This window comes from Guillardia theta (genome assembly GCF_000315625.1).
Source record: "Guillardia theta CCMP2712 unplaced genomic scaffold GUITHscaffold_22, whole genome shotgun sequence".
Classification (NCBI taxonomy): Eukaryota; class Cryptophyceae; order Pyrenomonadales; family Geminigeraceae; genus Guillardia; species Guillardia theta.
Genome location: NW_005434652.1, coordinates 140,937 through 165,096, shown reverse-complemented (window position 1 = coordinate 165,096; position 24,160 = coordinate 140,937). Strand labels below are relative to the sequence as shown.

General features: G+C 54.2%; 6 protein-coding genes across 6 annotated transcripts; 3 read left to right on the top strand and 3 right to left on the bottom strand.

The window, feature by feature from the left end:
- Positions 1 to 109: 109 nt before the first annotated feature.
- GUITHDRAFT_68767 (hypothetical protein) lies at positions 110 to 1,156 on the top strand (the record flags this gene model as incomplete). The annotated part of the gene is made up of 3 exons (XM_005835166.1): positions 110 to 793; positions 835 to 947; positions 1,003 to 1,156. The coding sequence occupies 3 exons, from the start codon at positions 110 to 112 to the stop codon at positions 1,154 to 1,156; spliced, it is 951 nt and encodes a 316-aa protein (XP_005835223.1).
- An 8,567-nt stretch (positions 1,157 to 9,723) lies between these two features.
- On the top strand, positions 9,724 to 11,292 carry GUITHDRAFT_68829 (hypothetical protein; the record flags this gene model as incomplete). Its single annotated transcript, XM_005835165.1, has 3 exons — positions 9,724 to 10,202; positions 10,287 to 10,793; positions 10,860 to 11,292. Coding segments are annotated over 3 exons (1,419 nt in total), but the record flags the coding sequence as incomplete, so codon positions are not given.
- Positions 11,293 to 11,961: 669 nt separating this feature from the next.
- GUITHDRAFT_151835 (hypothetical protein) lies at positions 11,962 to 12,994 on the top strand. Its single transcript, XM_005835164.1, has 2 exons — positions 11,962 to 12,335; positions 12,562 to 12,994. Exons 1-2 carry the CDS (start codon positions 12,034 to 12,036, stop codon positions 12,755 to 12,757), a joined length of 498 nt encoding a protein of 165 aa, XP_005835221.1. The 5' UTR covers positions 11,962 to 12,033; the 3' UTR covers positions 12,758 to 12,994.
- A 155-nt stretch (positions 12,995 to 13,149) lies between these two features.
- On the bottom strand, positions 13,150 to 13,714 carry GUITHDRAFT_105846 (hypothetical protein; the record flags this gene model as incomplete). Its single annotated transcript, XM_005835163.1, has 4 exons — positions 13,150 to 13,196; positions 13,238 to 13,314; positions 13,360 to 13,454; positions 13,550 to 13,714. The coding sequence occupies 4 exons, from the start codon at positions 13,712 to 13,714 to the stop codon at positions 13,150 to 13,152; spliced, it is 384 nt and encodes a 127-aa protein (XP_005835220.1).
- An 829-nt stretch (positions 13,715 to 14,543) lies between these two features.
- GUITHDRAFT_105845 (hypothetical protein) lies at positions 14,544 to 21,442 on the bottom strand (the record flags this gene model as incomplete). The annotated part of the gene is made up of 24 exons (XM_005835162.1): positions 14,544 to 14,599; positions 14,761 to 14,815; positions 14,878 to 14,959; positions 15,118 to 15,183; positions 15,231 to 15,310; positions 15,358 to 15,402; positions 15,462 to 15,475; positions 15,520 to 15,558; positions 15,979 to 16,036; positions 16,898 to 16,956; positions 17,003 to 17,225; positions 17,275 to 17,338; positions 17,454 to 17,545; positions 17,597 to 17,670; positions 17,721 to 18,780; positions 18,833 to 19,048; positions 19,096 to 19,419; positions 19,477 to 19,726; positions 19,775 to 19,938; positions 19,996 to 20,061; positions 20,472 to 20,591; positions 20,638 to 20,776; positions 20,831 to 20,947; positions 21,000 to 21,442. 24 exons carry the CDS (start codon positions 21,440 to 21,442, stop codon positions 14,544 to 14,546), a joined length of 3,906 nt encoding a protein of 1,301 aa, XP_005835219.1.
- A 1,724-nt stretch (positions 21,443 to 23,166) lies between these two features.
- GUITHDRAFT_151834 (hypothetical protein) lies at positions 23,167 to 23,925 on the bottom strand. The gene has a single exon (XM_005835161.1). It carries the CDS (start codon positions 23,850 to 23,852, stop codon positions 23,685 to 23,687), a length of 168 nt encoding a protein of 55 aa, XP_005835218.1. The 5' UTR covers positions 23,853 to 23,925; the 3' UTR covers positions 23,167 to 23,684.
- Positions 23,926 to 24,160: the final 235 nt, after the last annotated feature.

The window sequence follows — 24,160 nt, the reverse complement described above, 5'->3', positions numbered from 1 at the left end:
AAACCTATGGGTGGAGCGAAGTGAAGGCTCGGAGATGGGGAAGAAGCTAACAATCAAGAGATGTATGCTCCTTCCAGCCCTGCTGCTGCTCCTCTGCTCCTGTAGTTGCATGTCAGTCGATGTGATCGGCAAATCTTGCTCTCTAGACTTTTACGGTGCTGATTGCACCCAACATTGCTCAAACGAAGCAACATGTAGCGGACACGGATATTGCCAAGGAGATGGCAGTTGTCAATGCTTCCAAGGCTGGGCTGGCACAAATTGCGATGTCGAAAAAACTTTGTATCAACACGAATGCTCGACGGACTCGGAGTGTCAGGCAGCGATCAGCGTTAACTCTACTTGCACACAGAAGGGAATCTGTGAATGTACATCACACTCAGCAGGTCCCACGTGTTTGTCTTGTGCGACAGATCTGTATGGGCTGCATTGCGATCGATATTGCTCAAACGAAGCAACATGTAACGGGAACGGGATCTGTCAAGGGGACGGGAGCTGCAAATGCTTCCAAGGCTGGGCTGGCACAAATTGCGATGTCGAAAAAACTTTGTATCAACACGAATGCTCGACGGACTCGGAGTGTCAGGCAGCGATCAGCGTTAACTCTACTTGCACACAGAAGGGAATCTGTGAATGTACATCACACTCAGCAGGTCCCACGTGTTTGTCTTGTGCGACAGATCTGTATGGGCTGCATTGCGATCGATATTGCTCAAACAAAGAAACATGTAACGGGAACGGGATCTGTCAAGGGGACGGGAGCTGCAAATGCTTCCAAGGCTGGGCTGGGGAAGTCTGCGACATTCAATGTCAGCCGCCTCTCTACGGACCCAGTGTTCGACGTATTGCCAGGCCGAAGTGACTTGCTATGGTCATGGGACGTGCGGGGGAGACGGTAGGTGCCAGTGCTACAACGGATGGGGAGGGGAGAGGTGCAACCAGACAGAGTGCGATGCCCATCAATACTGGACGAAGACCAACAGCTCTCAGCTCGCCTGGGAGTGTGCTTCCTGTTGGGAGCGCACTTGTACAGCGGGGTTCTTCCTCAGCAATTGTGGCTTCGGACGGGGCGGCGAGTGTACGCCCTGCTCCTCCTGTTCTGCCTCTCAATATGCAGCGACAGACTGTACCGAGAGGAGCGACACAGTCTGCATGAATTGCTCGCAGCTGACGTGCGCCCCTGGTCAATATCGACACGGGTGTGGAAGCCAAGGACAAGGAACTTGCTACAACTATCCTTCACTGGAATCGACCAATGCCACGGCTACTTCATTTATCTCCTTCTATCAAAGCGGGGTTGTCCGGATATCGATTGTTACGGAGCAGACAGACCCTCTGGATCCTACAGTCTTGTCCTCTTCGCCCTTGAGTGTCAAGCTCCTGCCCGGATGGTCCTTGGACGTCATCAGTCGCGTGCTCACCATCCTCGTTCGCGTGGCCTACCCGATGGATGCGGGAGGAGCGTACGATCTTGTCGTGTCGCTGTGCGGGGATAACGTGACCGGGTGCAAGCGAGAAGTGAGAGTGCCTATCCACATCCTCAAGCTGTTCCCCATGACCATGACCGACATGAGCCCAACGTCGGGCCACGTGCTCTGCCAGCAAGACGCCAACATCACCCTCACTAACGCCCCGGCGACGCTGCTGCCCGGGGACGTGACTGTCAGATTGACGGATGAGGACGGAGGCAACCTGAGCTACGCTCTTGTGTCCCACCTTGCCATAGTTGGCGGCGTTCCCTGCTCCTTGTGCGTGAGCGCTGTATCAGTTTCATTTCGTATGCCTGCGGTGATAGAGGCGTTCACAGTGGACGTGCATGTCTTCATTAACATGTCATCGCCGGTGCTGCCGTCAAGTTCCTGCAAGGTCGACGGTCAGCTGGTGCACTGCACTTATCGCGGGTTTCGATACTTTGCGACGCGATCGCCATACATCCCTCCCTCCTCCATCTCACCGTCGACCAGCATAGCGACCACCACGTTCTCGGAGACCATCAGCTTCAACATCAGCAACATGCCGGGAATGCGACTCGTGACGTCCTCGCCGTCGGTTGACATTCAGCCCATCACCTGCTCCTCTATCACTGTTCAGTTCCGGTGGTGGGACAGAGTAATCAACGTGCGATCGCCGCGATGCCACAAGGACGTGGCCATGTACAGTCTAGGGACACTGACGGTTGAGGTGGACGTGTCATCCTCCTTTTCGGTTGGGCATGTGGATCTGATCGTGTATGACTATGTGAACGCGACTGATCCTGTTGCTAGCTTTCAGTCGTTGATCATCACGGACCCGTCAGCACCCAAGATCGCTAAGATCACTTCTGATCAAGGCCAAGTCTCTTCCTCGAGTGCTGGGCAGCAGGCCATTTCTCTACCGCTGTCGCGATCCCTGACTCTCTTCTTGACGCTCTCGCGAACCTCCTCTCGTCGTCCTTTGTCTGTCTGTCTTGATGGCCAGCTGTTGCCCGTCAAATCCGTCCAGTACATGAGCAGCACAAATGAGACCGTGCTTTCAATCGATGTCTCGACTGACAGCAATCAGACCTTGTCTTGCGGCACCATCTTGATCGGAGCGGATCAGTTGCAGTGCCCCTCCACCTGCTGTCTCTCCTGCACTCAGTGGTGGTTCACTGTGACGTATTACAACGACAACCTGCCCCGCGTCACCTACCTCTCTTCCACGCAGGGGTCTGATTTCGGAGGGGAGCAAATTCAAGTGCAAATCCAAAACTTCCCGCCATCTCTGAACGCCAACGCATCCATCTTTCCTGGTGCTATTGCTGTTCAGGTGGTTAGCCAGCAACAGAGCTCCAAGACAGCTCTGATAACCCTTCAACTTCCAAGTTACAACCTAGGGCAACAAGCAAATACCAAGTTCGTGAACGTCACGATCAGCAAACTTGTCATGTTTCATTTTGTCTTTGTTCATAGCCCGCCCCTGATTGTCTCAGCTCTTCCAACACAGGGGTTGAACTCCGGGTTTCAGAAGGTGATGATACACTTGAGGTACTTTCGAGTCCCCTTGTCGATACAGACGTGTCTCTCCGACCAGTCTTCTTGTCTTGCTGTTCAGTTCGGCGCTGTCAGTCTGTCGCCTCGTTCCAGTAACGGAGGATGCACGTCAGTGAATGGCTCGTTCAACCTTCAGTCGATATCAACAGCGACGGACTTATACCTTTCGCTTTGCACGCCATCTGTGCAAGGACAACATGCGAAGATCTTGATTTTGCCAGCTAATTGCTCGAGTCCTTGCTATCACACACAATCTATCGACTTCACTCTCCATGACATTCCCCCGATGAAGGAAATTCCTCCCACCCAGACCAGCGCATTCACCGGGTCAGCAACGCAAGCAACATTGTTCATTAAGAATTTCCCGCAGGAATATTACTCTTCCAATCACAGTTGGTTGAACGTCTCCATGCAGTCTAGCAAGACTTCAATATTGCAGGTCAGCTCAGTTTCTATCTACTCAGGAACAACTTCTTTGATTTTGTACACGATCCCCTCACAAGCATCTGCTGGTCGGGTCACGATAACTGTTGATGTCTATGCTTCTGGGCAATACCATTCCTTGTCGTTCAACTTTCAGTTCTACGAGGACACCAAGGTCCTTCTCTTCTCCATCCAGCCTTCTGCTGCTCCAATATCCACAACAGTGGCAGGAAGAAATCTCCAGCTTCAGACTCAAGTGACTCTGTTGATCACAAACTTTCCTAAAGGACTGAGCCCTGACCAAGTGAGCGCAAAGATCGACTTTGGGCAGCAAGTCTCTTGCAAGGTCTTGTCTGTTGTCGACACCACAACTTGCTCACAGGGTGCGGGATGTAGCCGATCTCAGGTCACGTTGCTGATCCCTCCGACGACAGTGAATGGAAATCGAACTCTCAAGATCTTCACTCACAAGGATCCCTCCACGTCCATCCTCAACGCTAGCTTGCAAATGCAGCCTCCCTGCAACTTCGACGTCTTTTGCGGGCTCAACTACCCGGACTACCTGCAGATCAATCAGTCAGCTCCGATCTCCTGCCAAGACAAGTTCTGTGTATCTGCCTATCAGATCCCCCCCGCTCAGATCACGAGCGTGTATCCCTCGCAGACTAACCTCGCAGCTGCCAAGACTATTCAGCTTTGGGTTCAAAACTTTCCAGCCCTGACCATAGCAGACTTTCAGTTGTCAATCAGCTCAGCTCAGCTCCAGCTGCAAGTGTCATCTTACACTGCGGCTGTCGGCAGCAGCCTCCAGCTCTCGAGCGGCGTGTTGAACCTGACGGTGTCGGGCAGCGGGTTTGCAGGGATAGCCACAGGAACCGTCAGCATGAATGTGGGAGGCGCAAGCCAGACAGCGCTGATACAGTCAGCAAACTTCACGCTAGAGGTCCTGCCGAAGCTTGTTGGCCCCATCGCTATCACCTACATATCTACCGCTTACATCCACGAGTCTGATGCCTTGAAACTTCACCTTGACGTCAAGAACATCTCCAGATTCCCAAAGTCCAACTTCACCTCAGCGGCATCAGCTAATGTCTCCGACGGGTCTCAGAGCGTCTTCTCGACCGTTACCATTCAGTCCTCCACCATCGCCAGTACAAAAGTTTGGCTCAGCGTCTCCCCCCCGTCAGGGTCCTGGAGCATTGGCAACTTGTCTGTAACGATAGGGTTCACAGCTCAGAAGTGGATGTGTCAATGGTATGATATCCCATCTCCCTGTCACGACCAAATCCAAAGACTGCTCTCTGCTGAGTTCCCCGTCCGAGTCTTGAAGGATCCTCCTCCTTCAATCTCGACGCAGTACCCCATGACAAGCTCGGACCTGAGCCTTCAAGTCTTCCTTACCGCCCAGAACCTGCCGAGTGGACTCGCGTCCTCCTCCTTTAATGTCTCCTGCTCAGACAGCAACGTCAGCGCCTCCATCAGCACCGTCAACTCAATCTGCAGCGGGGCCGGTCGCTGCCGCAGTTACAGTCTGATCTCAGCGATTTCTAGGCCTGACGACTTTGTCGGGTCTGTGACTTGCCGCATACAGGCAGGAAGCAACTTGTTATCCTTCCCCATTGACCTCTTGGCAACAAACACTCCCAAGATCCTGGCCGTCAGTCCCAACACTCAACTTGTCTGCGGCTCATCGGCTGATTCTCAAAAAGTCACTGTCGTTCTTCGAAACTTCCCAACCACCTCCAGTCCGAAGATGAACGGGCTTTCCTACTCTGTCTCCAGCTCTGTTGCTGCTGGTGCGAACTTACAGCTCACTTTGGATGTTCAGTGTAAGGCAACGGCTCAGAAGTACATCGTGACAGCGGAGGCAGGAGGAGTCTCGGTCAACTTCACCTACACCTTCACTCCTCGTCTGTCTCTTGTCTCTCCCTGCAGTCTCCCCACCACAGGAGGGAACGTGACCATCAAGGCCTGGGGGCTGCTGGACCCGCAGACAGGCGAGCTGCAGGGCTCCACCTTCACCTTGGGTCCGAAAACAACTGACAAGTTCACCATCGTCAGCCGAACTTCCTCCGCGTCGGTCAACTATGTCGAGGTCAACCTGCTGGTCCCTCCGTTGGATGCTGCTGGGATCGTCGTGGGCGTCAACGGGCCTCTGACCTTCTATCTTGAGGTCTTCGGGACCCCCCTGGTGCTGGCGCAGAGCGTGAAGCAGATCTCTGTGGACGGCAGGACGAGCTTGTCCGAGGGAGGACCTGCGGCCTACCGCATGACCTTCACCCTCAGTCACTTCCCTCTGACTTCCGTCGGCAGCGTGAAGCTCCTCTTCAACAATCACTTGTGCAACTGTACCGTATTTTCTTTATGCCCCATCGCTTGTGGCGTGCACAAGGTCAGCAGCGCTGCCTCAGGGACGCAGGTTGAGGTGGTGACTCCCCCCTCCAAGTCTCTCTTCGGCAGCGTCTACACCGGACAAGTCAAGGTCGCGATAGGATACACCAGCTCCTCCTCCTCTCCCCTGCTCCCCAGCACGTGCGGCAGCTACTCCGCAAGCGCCTCGACAACACTCGCATACTACCAACCCAACCCTTCGGTGACTTCAACTCGCTTCTGTCGATCATGCTCGCGAGTGCGAGGGGCCTGTATAGTGAGGGATCACTGCTTGGACGACAAGCCACCGCTAGGCTACGTCCCGACATCTGCCCTGTTGGATCAGAGCTCAGACAACGTGGTGGAGGTGGTGGTAGACAACCTCTACTCGTGGATTCAGAGGGTGAAGGTGGAGCAGGGACAGCTGGTCAGCCCTGCCCTCGCGACCTTCAACTTCGATGGATCTCAAGGGCGAACTGTCGGAGGGGTAGCGGAGATCAAGAGCTTGGATGCGAACCGGGTCAGCTTTCAGATAGGCGTGCCTAGGAACCTGTTGGGCATCTGGGGTGGGGGCATAGATCTCACCTTGAGCCCTCAGGTAGGGCAGAACCAGCTGAGCTTCTCCATCGCCATCGTCGACGACTCCAAGTACGTCCGATGCCTCGGCACAGGCTGCATGTCTCCAACGACCGGCGGTCAAGCGCTCAACGTCTCTGCCAAGGGGATGCCCTACACGTCCTTGGCCTCTGCCCAGTCTGACCTACAAGTCACCGTCGGAGGTCTGCCAGCCAAGCAAGTGACCTTCATCTCCATGCAGTCAAACGTGGTGTACATGCTGGTCGTTCCGCCGGACTACACGTGCGCATCCTGCTCCCTTGAAGATGGAAGTGCGGTGGTGAGCCTTGTGGTTGCCTCCTTGCAAGACAGCTCCATCTCGACCTCGACCGACTTCTCCTACTGGTCCCCGCCCAGCGTCACCAGCGCCAGGTTTCAAGGGAGCGGCAACGTGATTAGTTTGACCTTTGACCAGCCGACCGATCAGGGAGGGATGGGAACCTCCTCCTCGTGCTCAGCCATCCTGCCGTCTCTGCTGGGGTTGGGAGCCGCGAGCCCGCCCAGCTGCACATGGATCTCGAGCTCGCAGGTTTCGATTCTGCTCGGTCAAGGAGCCACAGTCATTCCTGGTAACTCCATACGAGTCGTCAACGTCAGAACCCTCAACGGCATCTCCCACAAGTCAAACTCTCAGGCCGTCATCAGCGTTCCGAATGTTCCCACCCCACCAGCGGTAGAGCTCTACGCTCCTCAGAAGATCGATGCTTGTTCTCAGCTCGTCATCCAGACGTCAAGTGCGAGCTCCCGGCCCCTGACCTACCAGTGGAGCTGCCTCAACGACAACTCATTGAACGCCACCCTCTCCCTCCTCCCCACCTCAGCTAGTATAGTCACCTTTGACCCGAGCTCGACGAGCCTCAAGACAGGCGTCACGTACATGATCGCGCTGGTGGTCACGGACTTCATGGGTATCTCCAGCACCCAGCAAGTCATCTCCGTAGAGCGCGTTCAGAGTCCCATCCCGCAGATCAAGATGACTCCCTCGTCTCCCATGCAACTTCAGCCCAATCAAGACGTGCTTGTCACCGTCAGCGCCGAGTACTCCAAGTGCTCCACCGCTCAGACTAGCATGACCTTCCTGTGGTCGCAAGCGCAAGGGCCGGCCATACAGTCCAAGTACCTCACGCAAGCCTCCAGCATCTTGTGGGTCCCTTGGTCGGCCCTGCAGTCCGCGCAGACTTACACCTTCACCTTGACGGTCTCCCAGCAGGGCTTGGCGTCCTCGACCTCCTTCTCCTATCAGGTGGTCACCTCCGCTCTCCCCCTCGTCGCCTCGATCAGCGGAGGCTCCTACGTCTCCATCCCTCAGTCTTCAGCTCTCACCCTTGACGGCAGCCAGTCTCGCGATCCCAACGTGCCGTCCAACGTCAATCAAAACCTGCAGTACGTCTGGACCTGCTCCTACATGGTGTCCGGCGCCTCCTCCCCTTGCACTGACAACAGTGGAAACGCGTTTGCGATGCCGTCGGGGCCCTCCATCTCCCTCAACACGTCGCTGATAGGAGGCTCGCTCTTCTCCCCCTACCTCATGACCCTCACTGTCCTCAAGGCCGGGCTGACCCCTTCCAGCAGCAGCATCACAGTCAATGTCTCGAGTACCTACGTGCCCGTCGCTTCCATCGCCTCCTTCGGCAACCTGGATCAGTCAGACTCCCTCATCACCATGAGCTCTACCGACCAGCTGGCTCTGCAAGGATCCTGCGACAACCCCTCCAGCGTTCCTTCATGGCAGATCAGCCCGCGGCTCTCTGCCGATAGCACCAACGTAAACGAGTTTCCTCTGGGATGGACGAGCTTCAGTTTCATAGCGCAGGGCTCAGCTTTCACTGCTGAAATCACTTACAACATCACCTTCTCCTGTATTCTCAACTCCTATGTCGGGCAGGCCATGGTGAGCACAAAGATCAACTCGCCACCCTCAGGAGGAACTTGTCAAGTCTGCCTCAAACCATCTTTCTCCTCCTCCTCCTCCTCCTCCTCCTCCTCCTCCTCCTCCTCCTCCAGCGAATGTCTCAAGGCCGGTAAGCCTCTCATCGACACCTTCGTCATGACCTGCAGCGGCTGGTCTGACGTGAACGTGCCCCTGAGCTACTCCTTCGGCTTCTTCGACCCAGCAGCTGGGCAGGTCCACTGGTTCCCTCCCTCTCTTCTCAGCTCTATCGAGATGCAGCTCCCGTCAGGCAATATTCGAGTCCTGGCGCTCGTCACCGACAGCCTCGGGTCTCAGTCGCACAACGTGAGCGACGTCCTCTCCGTCGGGTGGGGGCGCCGCCGCATGTTGGGTCAGAGCTTCATGGAGGTGTGGGATCAGGTGCAGGCGTCGATCTCCAGCGCTGTGGACAAGGGGAACTCGTTCGGGGCGAATCAGATGATCTCTGCCGCAGCCATTGAAGCTTCTTCGCAAGCCAACCGCGACGCTGCCGTCAACTTTATGCTGGACACCCTGCTGGGAGAGAAAGACAAGTTGCTGCCCTCGGAGAGCTACTACTCCCAGGTCTTGAACACCCTCCTCGCCGTCTCCAGCATCATCCCAACTGCAAGGGTCAGCATCCCCGGCAACATCTCATCTCTCCTCACCGACCTCATCGCCCAGTACCAGGGGAGCATTCAGAAGAGCTCCACAGTGCAGTCTGTGACAGACATCTCCAGCGCGTGCTTGAGCATGAGCTTCGAGCTCAACGAGACCGGGGCTGACCTCCACGCGCGCGCCGCGAGCATCAGCACCAACCTCAACCTCAACCTCGGCCTTTTTGCCAAGTCGATGATCCCCGGACTGCAGAAGAACTTTCAGTCCGGACTGGTCTCGTCGGGCATTCGAGCGTACCAGTCGGACTCTCCGTCTGCGATGACGGTCCCCTTACCTTCAGACCAGGCGAGCGCAAGGGAGCAGAGCACCATGCGGGTTGAGTTCCCTCAAGGGGTTGCAGGGGCTGGCCCGTACTACTTCATCTCGACCAACCTGATGCACTTCGAGGGAGCGAAGATGAACGAGAGCCTGCTGTCTCGTTCTCACCTCGTCCAGCTGTCCCTCCACTCCAACGCGTGGGGAGCCATGCCCCTCTCAACGCCCGTCAGCCTCTACATCCCCATCTCACTCCCCCAGAACGACTACGAGCGCGCTCTCATGAAGACACAACTGCTGTGTGCGACGGTCGCAGGTGGAGAGATGGCTTGTCAGATGAATGCTTCTGAGTTTGACAACGGTTACGTCATATGCCAGTGCAACAAGTCTTCCTCCGGTCGCAGACTCCTTCAAGCCAGCAGCTCAAGCAGCATCGGAGTCTTCGTGGGGCAGGATCAGAGCATGACGAGCTGCGTGCGATGGTATGACTGTCGGAGTGGATACTACCTCGACGGGTGCAACATCACGTCAAGCCTGAGCTCGGACTGCAGGGTCTACTACAACTCCTCCAGCTACTTCGCATGCAGCGGCAGCCTTACAGCCTCCTGCAGAGCCTGCTCCAACTGCTCCGCCGGCCATTTCATCTCCACAGCCTGCGGACTGCACTCTGACGTCGGCTGCAGCCCCTGCGGTCAGGGAAGCTTCTCCGACAACGGTCGCACGTGCGAGAGCTGCCCGTCAGGGACCTTCGCGTCTTCGCTCGGCCAGTCCGCCTGCGCCCCGTGCGGCCTCGGGAGCTTCTCTGACGTGAAGGGAGCCAAGGAGTGCAGCCAATGTCCGGTGGGGGAGTACGCGGATGCCGACGGGGCCGTCAGCTGTAAGAAATGCCCGAGCGGAAGGACGACGGCAGGGAAGGGAAGCGCCTCTAGTGCAGACTGTGTGTGCATGACTGGGTCCTTCCTCCTCAACGGTACCTGCCAGCTCTGCCCCAGCGGCACCTTCAACAGTCGCCTCAACCAGACGAGCTGCGAAGTATGCCCTGTCAACTTCACCTCAGCCCCCGGCTCGGTCAGCAGCTACGACTGTCACTGCGATCAGACGAAGACGGACTGCTCGACCTGCGCTGCCGACGAGTATCTTGCGGGCTCCTACACCTCCGGCACGAGCTGTGCTGCCTGCCCAGCTCACTCGACCTCACCTGCTAAGAGCTTGATGATATCGCAGTGTACCTGCAACGAGGGCTACGAGCGAAGTTCCATCACTGAGTGCAGCGCATGTAGCGCAGGCAAGTACAAGGCAGGACGAGGAAACTCCCTCTGCTCCTCCTGCCCGCAAAACTCTACGACCACTCAGACGGGTCAGACGTCCTGTCAGTGCCTTCCCGGCTACAAGAGGGCGAACGAGGCGTGTCTGGCGTGTGCTGCTGGGACCTACTCCTCCTCCTACGAGTCAAGCTCCTGCAGTGCCTGCCCCGCTCACTCGACGTCGCCGGCAGCAAGCTCCTCCAGCACGAGCTGCGTCTGCATGCCCGGGTATGTCGAGAGCACCAGCAACGGCTGTCAGGCCTGCCCTGCTGGTACGTACGAGGATCAGGCGAGAGGGACGTGCCTTGAATGTCCGGCGTATCGCAACTCCACGCAAGGCTCCTCCTCCTTGAGCGACTGCGTGCAATGCAAGCGATGTAACGCCTCGAGCTTCTTGTCTGCCTGCTCCCCGTCCTACCAGGGCGACTGCAGGGCCTGCCGCAGGTGTAAGGCCGACGAGTTTGCCCTGCAGAACTGCTCGTGGAAGAGCGACGCCAAGTGCTCGAGCTGCAGCTCGCTCTCCTGCAGCTCGGGGCAGTACAGGACAGGATGCGGCTCTGGGTCGACAGGAGAGTGCAGGAGCTGCTCCACCTGCTCTCTGACGGAGTATCAGTCCGCTCCTTGCTCGCAGATGGCGGACGCCAGCTGCTCTGCCTGTGCGGTCAAAGCCTGCGGAGACGGATACTACTGGAGCGGGTGTAACGGAGTGAGTCAGGGACAGTGCGTGAAGGGGTTTGTGTCCAGCTACCGGGTCCAGCTCACCACCAACAGCTACTTGAGCGTTTCTGACCAGTTGACCTTCCGGCAGTCAGTCGCTGAAACAGCTGGGGTGAAGGCGGATGACGTCATCATGTCTAAGATCATGCTGCTGAAACGGAGGGCGAGTCACTCGTACCTGATAGACTTCAGCATCGCAAACTTCGCGTCTGCGTTGTCGTTCTCATCGCTCAACGACAAGATCAAGCAGAACGGGTTCGTCGGCATCTCAAACTACCAGGAAGTGTCATCCCCACAGCAAACTTCCGCGCAGGCGACCTCTGCACCATCGTCATCTTCGTCCAACACCATCATCATCGCATCCTCTATCTCCGGCGCCTTCCTCCTCTCCGTCGGGCTCGCGTTCGTGTTGCGCAGGAGGAAGGGCATGGCCAAGTCGCTGAAAGTAGACGCGAGCCTGACCGGCCCTCCCCCTCCCCCCGCCCCTCCCCCGCCGGTGCTGCACGGAAACGCAGAGGCTGATTCCTCCACCCTCTGGTTGGGGCCAGACCAGGTCGTCAGCCTTACCTCGCAGATCATCACAAGCCCGGACCTCCACGGGTCTGAGCTCAGCTCCTCGTTGCCTGCTGAGGGGACCGACAGCAGCTCGGGAGTGCGCGGAGAGGCCTCGAACTCTCGCGACAGCATCAGCATCGACATCCCCCGCCTGCCCTCCCGTGACTCGCCTGACGTGACCGCCCGAGACCGAGACATGCACGAGATTCAGCAGCAGGTCACGTCCCGAAAGGGCGAGCAGATCGAAGTCTTGCCGCTTGAGAAAGAGGAGGAGAAGAGAGGAAAGAGAGAGGATAGAGGGAAGACAGAAGAGAAGGAGAAGGAGGAGAAGCCATTTCAGCATGTGGAAGGGCTACAAGTAGCGGAAGAGACACTGGAGGATGGAGGGGAAGGGGCGAGGAGCGAGGCAACCCTTCAAGCCCAGGAGTCGATGGAGACATGCGACTACTTCTATAGCCTCGAAGAGAAGCGAATCGCCGCGTCAAGAATTGAGTCGAGGTAAGCCTTGCCCTCCTATCTCCTCCTCCTCCCTGCCTGTCCTGTCCTCTCTTCTCCCTCCGCCCCCTCGCTTCCTCCTTTCACTCTACCCCTCCCTCCTCCCTCCTCCCTCCCCTCTTGCCTCTCCTCAAACCCTTGCCTTTGCCTCCCCTTCGCTCATCTCTTTCCTCCCTCCTCCCTAGAACTTCTCCTCCCCCTCCTCTTTCTCCTCTGACTCTTGCCGCAGGATCGCAGGCATCGCATCTGATGAGGACGTCGGGGCTTCTGATCCTCAGAGCAGCGACGCCAACATCGTCAACGGGAGCGTGCGGGGGAACCTTGGGTTTACAGTGTCTCGAGTGGAAGTTAAGGAATCCACTGCCGGGATAGCGAACGCAAGGTTGCTCGGTCAAAGAATCTCCACCCGATGCAATAAGAAGTAGTAGAAGAGAAGGGATGAGATGAGATGAGATGAGATGAGAAGGGATGTAATGAGATATGTCAGAAGAGATATCAGATGTGTGGAGATGAAGCTGGAAAAGACTCTTGAAGAAAGTCACAAAAGGTTGTTGAAACGCGTATTCCGCATACATGAATAGAGGGCTCCTTTGACTGTACAACGAATATCTAATTTGAAACGAACGGTTTCATGTAAACAAGTAAATTACTAGTGTACAACCTCTTAACATTTTCAACATTTTTCATAGACACATTCTCTACATCTCTTTTCCTCTCATGTCATTATCTTCTGACGTGTGATATCGACGGGAGCGATATTGAATCTAGATCATTGCTCCTCAACCAATCTTGCAATCGGAATTTGTCAGTTGTCTTCTCAAAAACTTGACAATTCACCAGGAACTTTCATCGATGACTTTGCAACTGCACAGGGTCAGGAAAGACTAGGAGCGTGTAGGGAGTACCGCAGTAGACATTGAAGCTTCGGATCTGACCGAAGATGTTGATCTTTTCTCCTCTGAAGTTGCTGTCCTTGTACAACCTGCGCCGAATTCATCGCAAGCGCCTCCTGCTGTTGTTGTCATACCGGGGCGCGTGAGAGTAGCACTTGTATCCTCCGAGCGATTTGATTAGCTTGAACAACTTGGGCGAGCTGCTCTCGTACTCCATGTAGATGACGGGCTGCAGACAATTCACTCCCTTTGCCCTGCTCCTGCTCCTGCTCCTGCTCCTGCTCCTGCTCCTGCTCCTGCTCCTGCTCCTGCTCCTGTCCTTACCAAGTGCTTCCTGATGGTATGCCTGGCCCCGAGCAGAACGCCTTGTTCCATCCCCTGCGCGTCGATCTGGCTGGTGGGGTCAGCAGGCGTGAGGAGAGGAAGCAAGACCTTGAGCAGGTCCAGTCTTGCGAGGTCAAGATCGTCGAGAGACTCTAACCCGACCATTTCCAGTACCTGCGTCCTCGTGTCAGCGCTGGGCAGGAGGAGGAGGAGGAAGAGGAAGAACTTTGCTGGTGTTGAGCGCCGTGGGGGAGGACCCACCGGAGGTGCCTTGAAGATGCAAAGTGAGTGGATGTTAGAAAGGAGACGACAAGGGAGAGACAGGAGGGATGGGGAAGAGGGAAGATCGAGAGAGTACACGAGCAAAGGTGAACGAGAGAAGCGAGAGCGAAGTTCGAGAACAGTTGGACGACCGGTACATGTGAAAAAAAAGAAGAAAGCAGCAAAGTAGGGGCAAGGTGCAATGAGCAAGATCTTACTTTCAAGTGACAATCCCCCAAAGTTGTGCATAACAAAAGGAGATATCTCCGGTACATGCACTCGCTCCGAGCCATCCGCTTCCTGCCTCTGTGTGAAGGTGAGCAGAAGAAACGACAAGAGGACAAAGGATGAGATGCCAAGAATGAGAAGATAAGATGGTACTCATAATACTTTCCTGCCCGCATGCTGCTCGTCTGACATGCACGTTTGCAAGGCTATTTAGTTGGACATTTCCTGCGTAATATGAGCAGCATGGAACAGCAAGAAGGGATGTAGAGATGAGAAAAGACCAAGGAAGGAGAATGAGGAAAGAGAAGGAAAGAGGAAGAGGAGGAAGGACGGGCAACATGAAATGTTCGGAGGGAGGAAAAGGTGAGTTCGCTACCTCCAAGAAGCTGATTGATGACTCTCTGTGGTTCAAACGCCACAACCCTGACACATGCGAGAGGAGGAGACAAGAAGAAATAATGAGAAGAAACAAGTGAGGAGAGTGGAGAAACAAACAAGAAGACGATTACATCCCTTGCTTGACATGCTTGGCCAGGGGAACCGTCATCGCCCCAATGTTGGCTGAAAGGATGAGATGTCAACATGGACGAGGAGCGAGCGAGATAATTCTGACAACATCGGACGAGGAGGAGAAGGTACGAGAGAAAACGGAGGAGCGAAAGGGAGAGAGAGAGGAAGGATAGAGAAGGAGTTGAGGGAGGAGGGAGGAGGTGAATAGTCACCTCCAACATCGACAACAACACCATCAGCCGGCAGGTTCAACTTCATCAGATCAATCTGATCATTCCCCGTCAGCCCCCCCCTCCCCCCCCCCCCCCCCACAATCCTCCTGTCTCAACCTCCTCGTCGCTCCACTCGCCGTAGAAGAGAAGAGAAGCGCCGATGTAGATGTCGTTGAGGTTCACCATGAACTTCCCGTGCCTGCAATCAAGTCTGAGAAAGAGGAGGAAGCGAGCAAACGCATGGAGCCGAGGAGGAGGAGGAGGAGGAGGAGGAGGAGGCGCAGGAGCAGGAGCAGGAGCAGGAGCAGGGAGAGGAGCAGGAGCAGGAGCAGGAGCAGGAGCAGGAGAAGGGGGCACCTCGCGCTAACCAAGAGGCTGTAGGCGTCCTGCTGTATTCCACATCGCAACAGACAACTCTTGTAACTTGAACGGAGAGTCAGAGCAAACATCTGTGAGCACAACTAGCTGACTTGTCAGCGTTACAACTCCTCTTCTGCTGTATGCATTCATGAATGTGTAGCATGTCCTTGATACATCTCTGAACGCAGAACTGCAGTGTTCTTCAAGAAATTGACAGCAAGCAAGTTCGATCCTCACCTGATTGTTCGATCTCCTGCGAGCTGGTGTAGATCTCTTCAACTCCTGCAGGTAGGATGCTCATGACATGCCAAGACATGTAACGTGGAAAGAAGCATATCCACCTCTGGGTTGTTGTCTAGCAAGCAGTGTGAGAAGGGCGAAACAGCAAGTACCACTGACCTGTTCTTTGCATGCTCTGGAGGAGGAATATGTTGAGCACTGAGAAGCCCAACAGAGCCACAGCAGCAGTCTATCGATTCTCTTCGGTTACTTGATCGATCATCTCTTCTCCTGTCTCCCTTCTTGTCTCCTTCCTTCCCTCCCCTCTCCTAACTCTCCCTAACCCCCTCCTGCTGACCTGTTCGTATTCTCCCCATTTATCAAACTTTCCGTGTCCTGCCCCTATTCTCGCCCTCGTCTTCGCCCTCGTCCTCGTCTAGTGCTTCGCTCCCACCGGACCCGGGCATAAGACGAACGAGATTCTTCCGAGACCGGGGGAGCCAGTAGGTTTTCACTGCGATGCAGCCTTTCTCCCACCCTATCTTTGTCTCCTCCTCCTTAACTTTCGCCACTAACCCCCTCCCCCAACCCCCTCCCCCCCGCGCTTCTCCTCCTCCTCCTCCCCTTCGCTTCGCTTACCCGGAGTCTGGCCATGGCGACGAATCTTGATGGTAATCTGGGCAATCTGGAACAAAATCTAGAACAACCACAATCAGCGACGCAGATCTGGGCCAAGATTTCCTTTCACCCAATTAAGTTAAGTTAAAAAGTCACGGTACTATCACGAGGACATTAGGAGAGTCCGACCACTGCGGCAGTACTACCGGGAGGAGGCTTGACCCTGACCAAACGGCGAGAAGAAAAGATAGCGAGAACAACCCTCATCCCGCCAACTGCTGTCACGACCGTTGACTGAGGCCCGTGGCGGGGACTGGGCCCGGTCAGGAGCCCGGTTCCACGGTCCGAGCCACGGTCCGGCGGACCGTACTAGCCTCGCCTCTCCGGGAGGGGGTTAGTGGCGGAATGGCCCGAAGTAGTAGTAGTACTCAGTGCCGGGCATATCATGAGTCGGGTCACGGGGCGAGCTGAAGCTGGCCCGGCCCGTGACTCCTCGGACCCGGGACTCAGAGCCACTGGCCGCGCGGCGGGAAGAGTTTTAACTTAGTTAAACAACCTGACTGAGGAGCCTGAGCAGAACCCCTGGCACGGTGACATCGTACTAGTCATTCAACACCTTGACACATAATGTTATACCAAAGTCTAGTGTACATAACCTCGCTACTCTACAACTTAGTGTGGGGGAAACGTCGAAGGACTCGGGCTGCAGCCAAGTAGTTAGAACAAGGAGAAGGAGGAGGAGGAGGAGGAGGAAGGGAGAGGAGGAAGATGGAGGCCTGAAGGAGGAGGAGGAAGAGGTGACAACAGTCAACCTGGTGGACAGGACTCGAGGAAGCGACACGGTGTGTTTCACCTGGCCGTCAGCCCCCTGCTCAACGAGGATCAAGAACGGAAACTAGCAGTGGCGAAGACAAGGAGAAGAACATCAAGGATGTCTCACATAGTTTACGTCGTTGCGGGGGAAGCAAGAGACGTAGAGGTCGTGGAAGGGGAAACTGCCTAAGGAACGAGTCAGTCACAGAGTAGTCAAGACGCCTGTCTTCACCTGGAGACAAGTCGGAGTGGGTCGACGCATGGAGGGGATAGTGACTGGCATGTTCGAGATGCTGCGAGAGAGTGGAGGCGGTGGAGGAGGATGAGAGAGGGTGGCAGCCGTCCTCATGCTCCGACCCACTTGCTGCAGCCTCATGGATGAAGCCTCGGCTCTGATGCTGCAGGAAGAGTTTCGAGCAGTTGCGCTTGACGTCTAGGAGGAGGAGAAGACGTTTCTGGAGCAGCGCGTCAGTACGAGACTGCGAAAGGACGACAGGAGGATACCTGGAGCTCGTTGGTGGAGTGAAAAGACGCTTCTTCCGTCTCATAGCGAGAGAACAGGGAGATCCTGAGAGGATATCACGATCAGGAGGACGAGAGCTGCTGTGGGAACAAGAAGGGAGGGAGGGAGGGAGGGAGGGAGGGAGGGAGGGAGGACGAGGTGGAATGGAGCATGAAGATACCTGTGCCATGAGTAGAAACAGACGACCACTTTGCCCAGGATCGTCTCGCAGTTGTTGTTCCACATGTCAGCGAAGTCATTCAGAAGTCTGGCCTGTTTGGTCCGTCGGTCATGTCTTGTCAAGAACGATCATCGGCATCTTACCTCCTCCACCGCACATCGCCATCCCCTCATCGCGCTCCTCATGATGTGGAACGAAAGCTGCCCGATCGCCCAGCCTGCGGCAGAGAGTGAGGGGAGCTGAGATGAGGAGCATACGATGGCGCACTTGACACGTCATGGCTGGAGGACGGCGACAGCGCGAGGAGGGCGGGAGGAGCGGAGACATCGGGAGTTCGGGGGAGAGGGGAGCAGACATGGACGAGAGACTGGTCCCAGATGCTGGAGGTGTGCGACATTGACTGAGGAGGCGAGTTGGATCGATCTCGAGAGTTGCCCAACAAACTCTTGAAGGACTTGGAAGTCAATCTCCATCCATGCAGCATTGAGAAGCTCTTCACTTTGTAGTTGAGACTCTCCTGCCTTGTCGTCTCCTTTGCCCATCGTAGCAAGACACTGTGAAGCAATCGATGGGATCGCCTGAGCCCGCAGCCTGTCACCACTGATTGCATCCTTCTGCAACGCAAGTGATACTTGCAAACACGATCGAAGGAGGACTTGAGCACGAGCTGAGACTTCCTGCCCACAAACTTCTCCACAAGAGGCTGGAGATGTTTTGAAACCGAGCTTCTGATCCACACGAGCAGGCATTTCCTGATCATAGCAGCCTGCGACCTCCGCACTATCCTCCTCTCCTGATGGAACAACCGCAGCTGCCTGGCAGAGAACGCGCTCCATACCGCCACGTGCTGCCGTAGAATCTTTCTGCGCTTCAAGGTGTAGCAGGAGCGGCCCAGTGACTCTGACACCTTCTTGTCGGAGACAATGTCCATCCAGCAGCCAAGTATGCTCCTCTTGGACTGCGAACTCCTGGCCGCGATGCACCGCCCAACTATCAGCCTCTTCCTGACCTTGTTGTCACACACTTGGCGCCACAGCAGGAACAGGGACGATCTCTTCCTGCGATCTTCTCTCGTGCGGATCTTGAGAGACAAGTCCCGGACTCTCTTGGAGCTCCAACGCAAGTGGATCCATCCTACAAGAGCACGACCGACCTGCTTCGTTCGGCGGATCATCAACTTGACATCAACTTTACGAGCTGCAAACGACGAGCTGACAGCAAGACATCTCCATCCCTCAAATATCCTCCGAGTCCTCTTCCGTTCCTCCAGGGGAAGCAGCATGACCTGCGCCGCTGGCTCGTCGCTGCTCACGTCCTGATTGTCATCCTGGGCCCGAGCGCTCATCAACCCGATTTTCATCCTCATTAACGTTCTGTACTTGAGCAAATTTCTCTTTCTCGCCTCTGCTCTCATGCACGATTGCAGCTTTGACCGAGACAACAAGCTCCATCGGAACCATCTCTTGAAGATTGAAAAGAACCGAGAAAACTTTAGCTTGCTGTAGAACAGAAGACAAGCGCGTCTTCTCTTCTCTTTCATCCTCATTCGCCTCCGCCAGCATAACACGGCGGACGCCAAAAGCGATCGGCGACCTCTGAGTTGAGAGTGAAGAGACTTGCGCGTCTCCTCACGACACTTCACCCAGACAGTGAAGTGATCTTTCACCAACAAACGCTCCTGCTTGCGCACAAGGATCTTTGCATGTTCGCACTTGATGATTGATGTGTCAACTAGAGCTTTCCACCTCCTGAACATGTTGTTTTTTGTTCGGTAGAACATCAGCAAACTTCGATCTCTAATCAACTGCCTTTGCTTGCTTGCATTCTGAATCAAATCTTCCCAGCTGTTCAGTACACTCAGTGCCAACTTTCGCTTGATGTGAACAGCCCATTTGTGGATCCGACCCGTCGGAAGTTTGAAAGACCTCAAAGCTGCGCGTGACCAGCACAAAAATGTGTTGCGTGTCTGCATGTTCAGTTAGTGAGAATACCAGAAAGCAATAAAAGAGTGAAGCAAAATCACCTGACTGATCAATTTCAATGACAACAGTCGTTGAACTTTCTTCTCGCAACTTGCCGCTTCCTTCGTTCTCTTTGTCCATTCTTCAATGCACACCCGTTGCAAAGTCGACCTTCTCTTGTTGTTCAGAACGTTGGCCCTTCTTACCAAAATCCTGCCTATCACACAGGACATTCGCCATAGCACCAGGATTTCTCTTCTCATGTGAGAGATGATATCACGTTGCCAACCCCTGCAAGTGAGCTGATTTTCGCTGCATCCACAGTTACAAATTTGACAGAATGCCCCAAAAGCATTTTACCGGGTCGATTCAAATTCCATCTTCCAACTCATCCATGCGTTGCGCAACACATTTCGTTGTTTTCTTTCGATTTGAACTCGTGCATTCTTGTCAAAACTATATGTATGTTGCCAATCTGTAATGGATCGAAACATCGATCGTCTCTTGTATGCTTGCATAACACGCTGAAGTTGGATGCAGTCAGTACGATCAGAATCTCAAAATAAACACTACTGTCTTACTTCCAACTTCATCTTCTGCGATCTGGCCTTGAGCACCAATGCTCGCCAGTACTTGATCAAGCTTTTCTGCATTCTTGAGAATTGCTTCTTGGACATAATTTCTTGATATCTTGTCAGATATCGCTCTCGCAGCGATCTTTGGCAAAGATATTTCAGCGCTTCGAATGCGTACAACATTTGTCGAAAAATGCTTCGACTTTGGATTGTCGTCTGCACTCTCTGGTAGAACTTGTTTTTCATGGCAAGTTGTTGCCAAAATTCCAAGATAGAGTGCACAAGATGCTTGCGAACAATCCTTACGATCAATGCTTCAGCTCCATGAGACATCCTTTGCATGAATCGACTGCCATGTTGAACCAAGGAATGATTCTAAGGAAGAATGAAGTTAGTGTGTCCCATGGCAAAGCGAACGCATCAACCTTCTCATTCCTTTCGTGACGAACAATCACATTCCAACGTTTGAAAGCACTGCTCACTAAGTTGCAGGAAAACCTTCCTGCAAGTTGCTGCAGTTGCTTCCAGTGGTAGAAAACCTCCATCAGGTGCTGAAAGTTTTGCTCTGATCGCAGTTTCTTGTCGACGAGGTATTCGTAGACCTAAGCAGGAGTCATCACAAGGCAAGCATGAGAACAATGAGATCACCTCGATGTCATGTTGACTCTGACTCATGATATTGGTTCGCTCGTTGACAACCTCGACCAGGGCTCTTGATGCCTCGTCCGAGGCCTTCATCCTCAACTTCAAATCTTCCGCCTTGAACTGCAAGAGCTGTTGACTCCACCTGAGGAATAACATCAGTAACGAACCAACCAACCAAGTTGGATGTCAAGAGTACCGAAAGAAATATGCTTCGAGGCTTTGCTGATTTGATTGTGATCGAATGGACAAGACAAAAGCTGAGGCACTTTCTTTCATTCTTGCTTGAGATTGCGACGCCATGAACACTATCCATCTAAGAAGCAGGTCAATCTTTTAGATGCAAAAGCATGACGGAAAGTTCCAACCTTTCAAAGAAAAGTTCCGACAACAACTTCTTCTCAGATCGCAAAAATACCTTGCGCAGGCTCTTTCGGAAAGTGCTTGTCCTCACGACCGACTTAGTCTCAACCTTGCGATTCTCATGTAACTTGTAAATACGCGCTGATCCTGGTCCAGCAGGATAGTCAAACTTCTTGCTCCCTTGGTTCCCCGCAAGGACATTTTCATCAACGCGACGCGGGACGGGTGAGAGGGATCTCTTGTCCTGCGCATGTTTGCTTTGCTGCCTCGTCTTGGTGATGTTGAACTCTGCACTCGCTCTAGCAGCCATTGCTCGGCTCTGGAATGGTGATACGCTTCTATCGCTTGACACGCCTTCTAACTTGAGGATGTTCCACTTCTCCGGAAGATTGGCTCTTACAGCAGGTGTCGGTGATATGCTTCGCTTGCTATATGTCGAAGATTTCATCTTGAGTCAAAGCAATCAAGACAGATAAGCTGTCAGCATGAAAAATTCTGCGCACAATTACAATCAGAATTTGTAAAAGGCAAGATTTGATTTGCAAACGAGCCCTCCCTTCCCTGTCTACCTCCCTGACTCTCGAAATATCCATTTCGCTCTGTTGTTACTCTCCTATCCAGTAACATGACTATCGAGCGGACAGAAGCAGACGACTGGTTTCACAAGAATCTACATCATGAGAGAAGAATCATTTAATATTCCTAAAGGGGCGTTGTTTGAGGTTACAATTATGATTTCCGCATGAATGAGAAACAAAGATCAATTACGATTATACTCCGAGATAGGAGCAAGGATGACGGGTGACAATCTCATGGCAGTGCATTATGGTGTTGTGATGATGGAGATGACATCGGGGACAGAAACGACATGTTGCGCCTGTGCTCGGTCGCCTTTGAGCATTGGCGATAAGGTCAGTCAAGCCTTACAGGGGATGCAGAGGTGACCTCTGGGGGTGGTGGGGCGGTTGGACCCGTGGGTGGTCCTACACGGCGATAGCACTGGGGTGGGGTCGCCCATCTATCGTACAGACAAGGTAGGGCTACAAAGGAGTGAAAGGAGGGTGGGGGTGATCACCCCAAATGTTAATTTCGTACCTGGGATGCCTCTAACAGGGGGTGGTGGATCTTGTCAGCACTTGGAAGTAGGTCAGCTAGCTAGAAAGTTTATGTGTCTTTGGGGTGGGGTAGGACTCAACCAGGGGTGGTCTGATTTCCTTGGAGGGGTGGTCGATACGGCCTTGGGATTTTTTTTTTCAGCATTTGACCCAAGAGTACACAGATGGCAAGAGTGGGGGTAGGTCATCAAGGCAGGGAGAAGGGTGGGGTTCAAAAATCAGTGATCTGCCGGTCAGTCGGAGGAGCGGTGGCCTTGGGGGTACTCCGAGAGGTGAAAGGAGGGGTGGACAGAGTCGACTCTACGGGTACCACTTGAAGAGGGTGTTGGAGAAAAATTTCTGTGAGAGGGGTGCGGCAGTGCGCCCCCCAACGTCAGGGGATATGCGGTGGGTGGGTGGGTGGGTGGGTGGGTGGGGAAGGTGGTCCACTGGGGACCGCATACGGGTGGGGTGGGGGCCGGGAAGGTTTCTGAATGGAACGGTTTCTACCCGGGATGATATATATATATAATATTATAACGTTTTAAAGAGAGTAGAAAGAAAGGAACAGTGATCCCCCACCTCCTCGCAGGGTGGGGTCCCCATAATGAAGGGGTCCTTTCCTTGTAGAAAGCAGGGGTCCCTTCAATTATTTTTCACCCCCACCTACCACTGTACCTCTCCTCGAACCGGTGATCATTCCTGGCCTTTTAGTTCCGTGTCATGCCCCTGCGCTAGGAGAAAAGCAGACCCCACCCTGACCCGTTCCACCATCCCCCATTTCACGAAAAGTACCTCTTAACCCCCTCTTCTAAGAATCATTACACCCGTAGTGGGAGAGATTCCAACCACCCTACCCAGCATAAAAATCGAACCGGCAGCTTTATGACATGCAAAACCGAAAAAGGGGGGAAAGAGGTCTGAACTTTGAAAATCGAAAAGTAAAATGTTTGACCCCACCTGACGACTGAAAAATGACCCATTTAATGGGGGTGGGGTGATAATATCAGTACAGGCTCCGATCGGAGCCTCGGACTGGGGCTGGGCAGTCCGTGCCCGAGGTCGGACGATCGTCATGACAAATGTAAAGTCCTTTACCACGAGCACAACACAATACCAGAATATGATCGGCAACATCGCGTTACTTTGCAAGTCAAACACTCGCCACTGAAGAGTTTGGACTATCTAACAAACCAAAAACTACGAGACTCTCATCTCAATACCAGATTGACTGTCTCTTATCTCCGAACGACGCGAACAACGCCTCCACCCCCACCCCCACCGCGACCGCGCCCTCCACCGCGCCCTCCTCCTCCTCCGCCTCGACTGATTAAGAGTCAGAAACCAAAATAGCTCGGAAGGCTGTTTACCCTCTTCCACGTCCTCCTCCTCTGTTGTAACCGCGGTTGTATCCCTGGTTGTTCCTGTAGTTCTATCCGCCGCGACTCAAGGTTAGGGAACAGGAACACAAGGATCAGGACCGACAACCACCTGCTGCTGCTGCTGCTGCTGCTGCTGCTGCTGGAATCCTCTACGTTGGTTGATCACATTATTGCGCCCCTACACGCGACTAAGAATGCAAGCCAGGCAACAAACTCAAGGCTTGACCTGCTGTACTCGCTGACGCTGCTGTTGCACCTGTTGCTGCATCCTCTGCCTCTGTGTCAGTTCTAGTCCAAGAGGGGGATGAACACGCACAGTTGGCTGCGGGACCCTCTGCTGTCCCCGCCTGTTGCCTCTGTTGTTCACGACCACAACGCGCATGCCACCTCGAGGAATCGCGTTCGAGTTGCCCCTATACTGCTGCTGAGGTATGTCATTGAAGGAGAGGACATGCAAGGTAGGAAGATCAGAATCAAAGGATGTATAACAAGGATCGTAGATTACGAATGAGTACCTGGTTCGATCGGTAATTGTTGTATCCCTTATTGTTGCCGCGAAAAACAAAGGGCTGCTGCTGTCGACAAACTAAGCTTTCAACGAGAAGAGCTCTCATCTTGCCTGTCTCTGATTGTTGTTTCTCCTGACAGCATTGTTCTGATTGTTTGCAAGACCCCTGTTCGATGCAATCT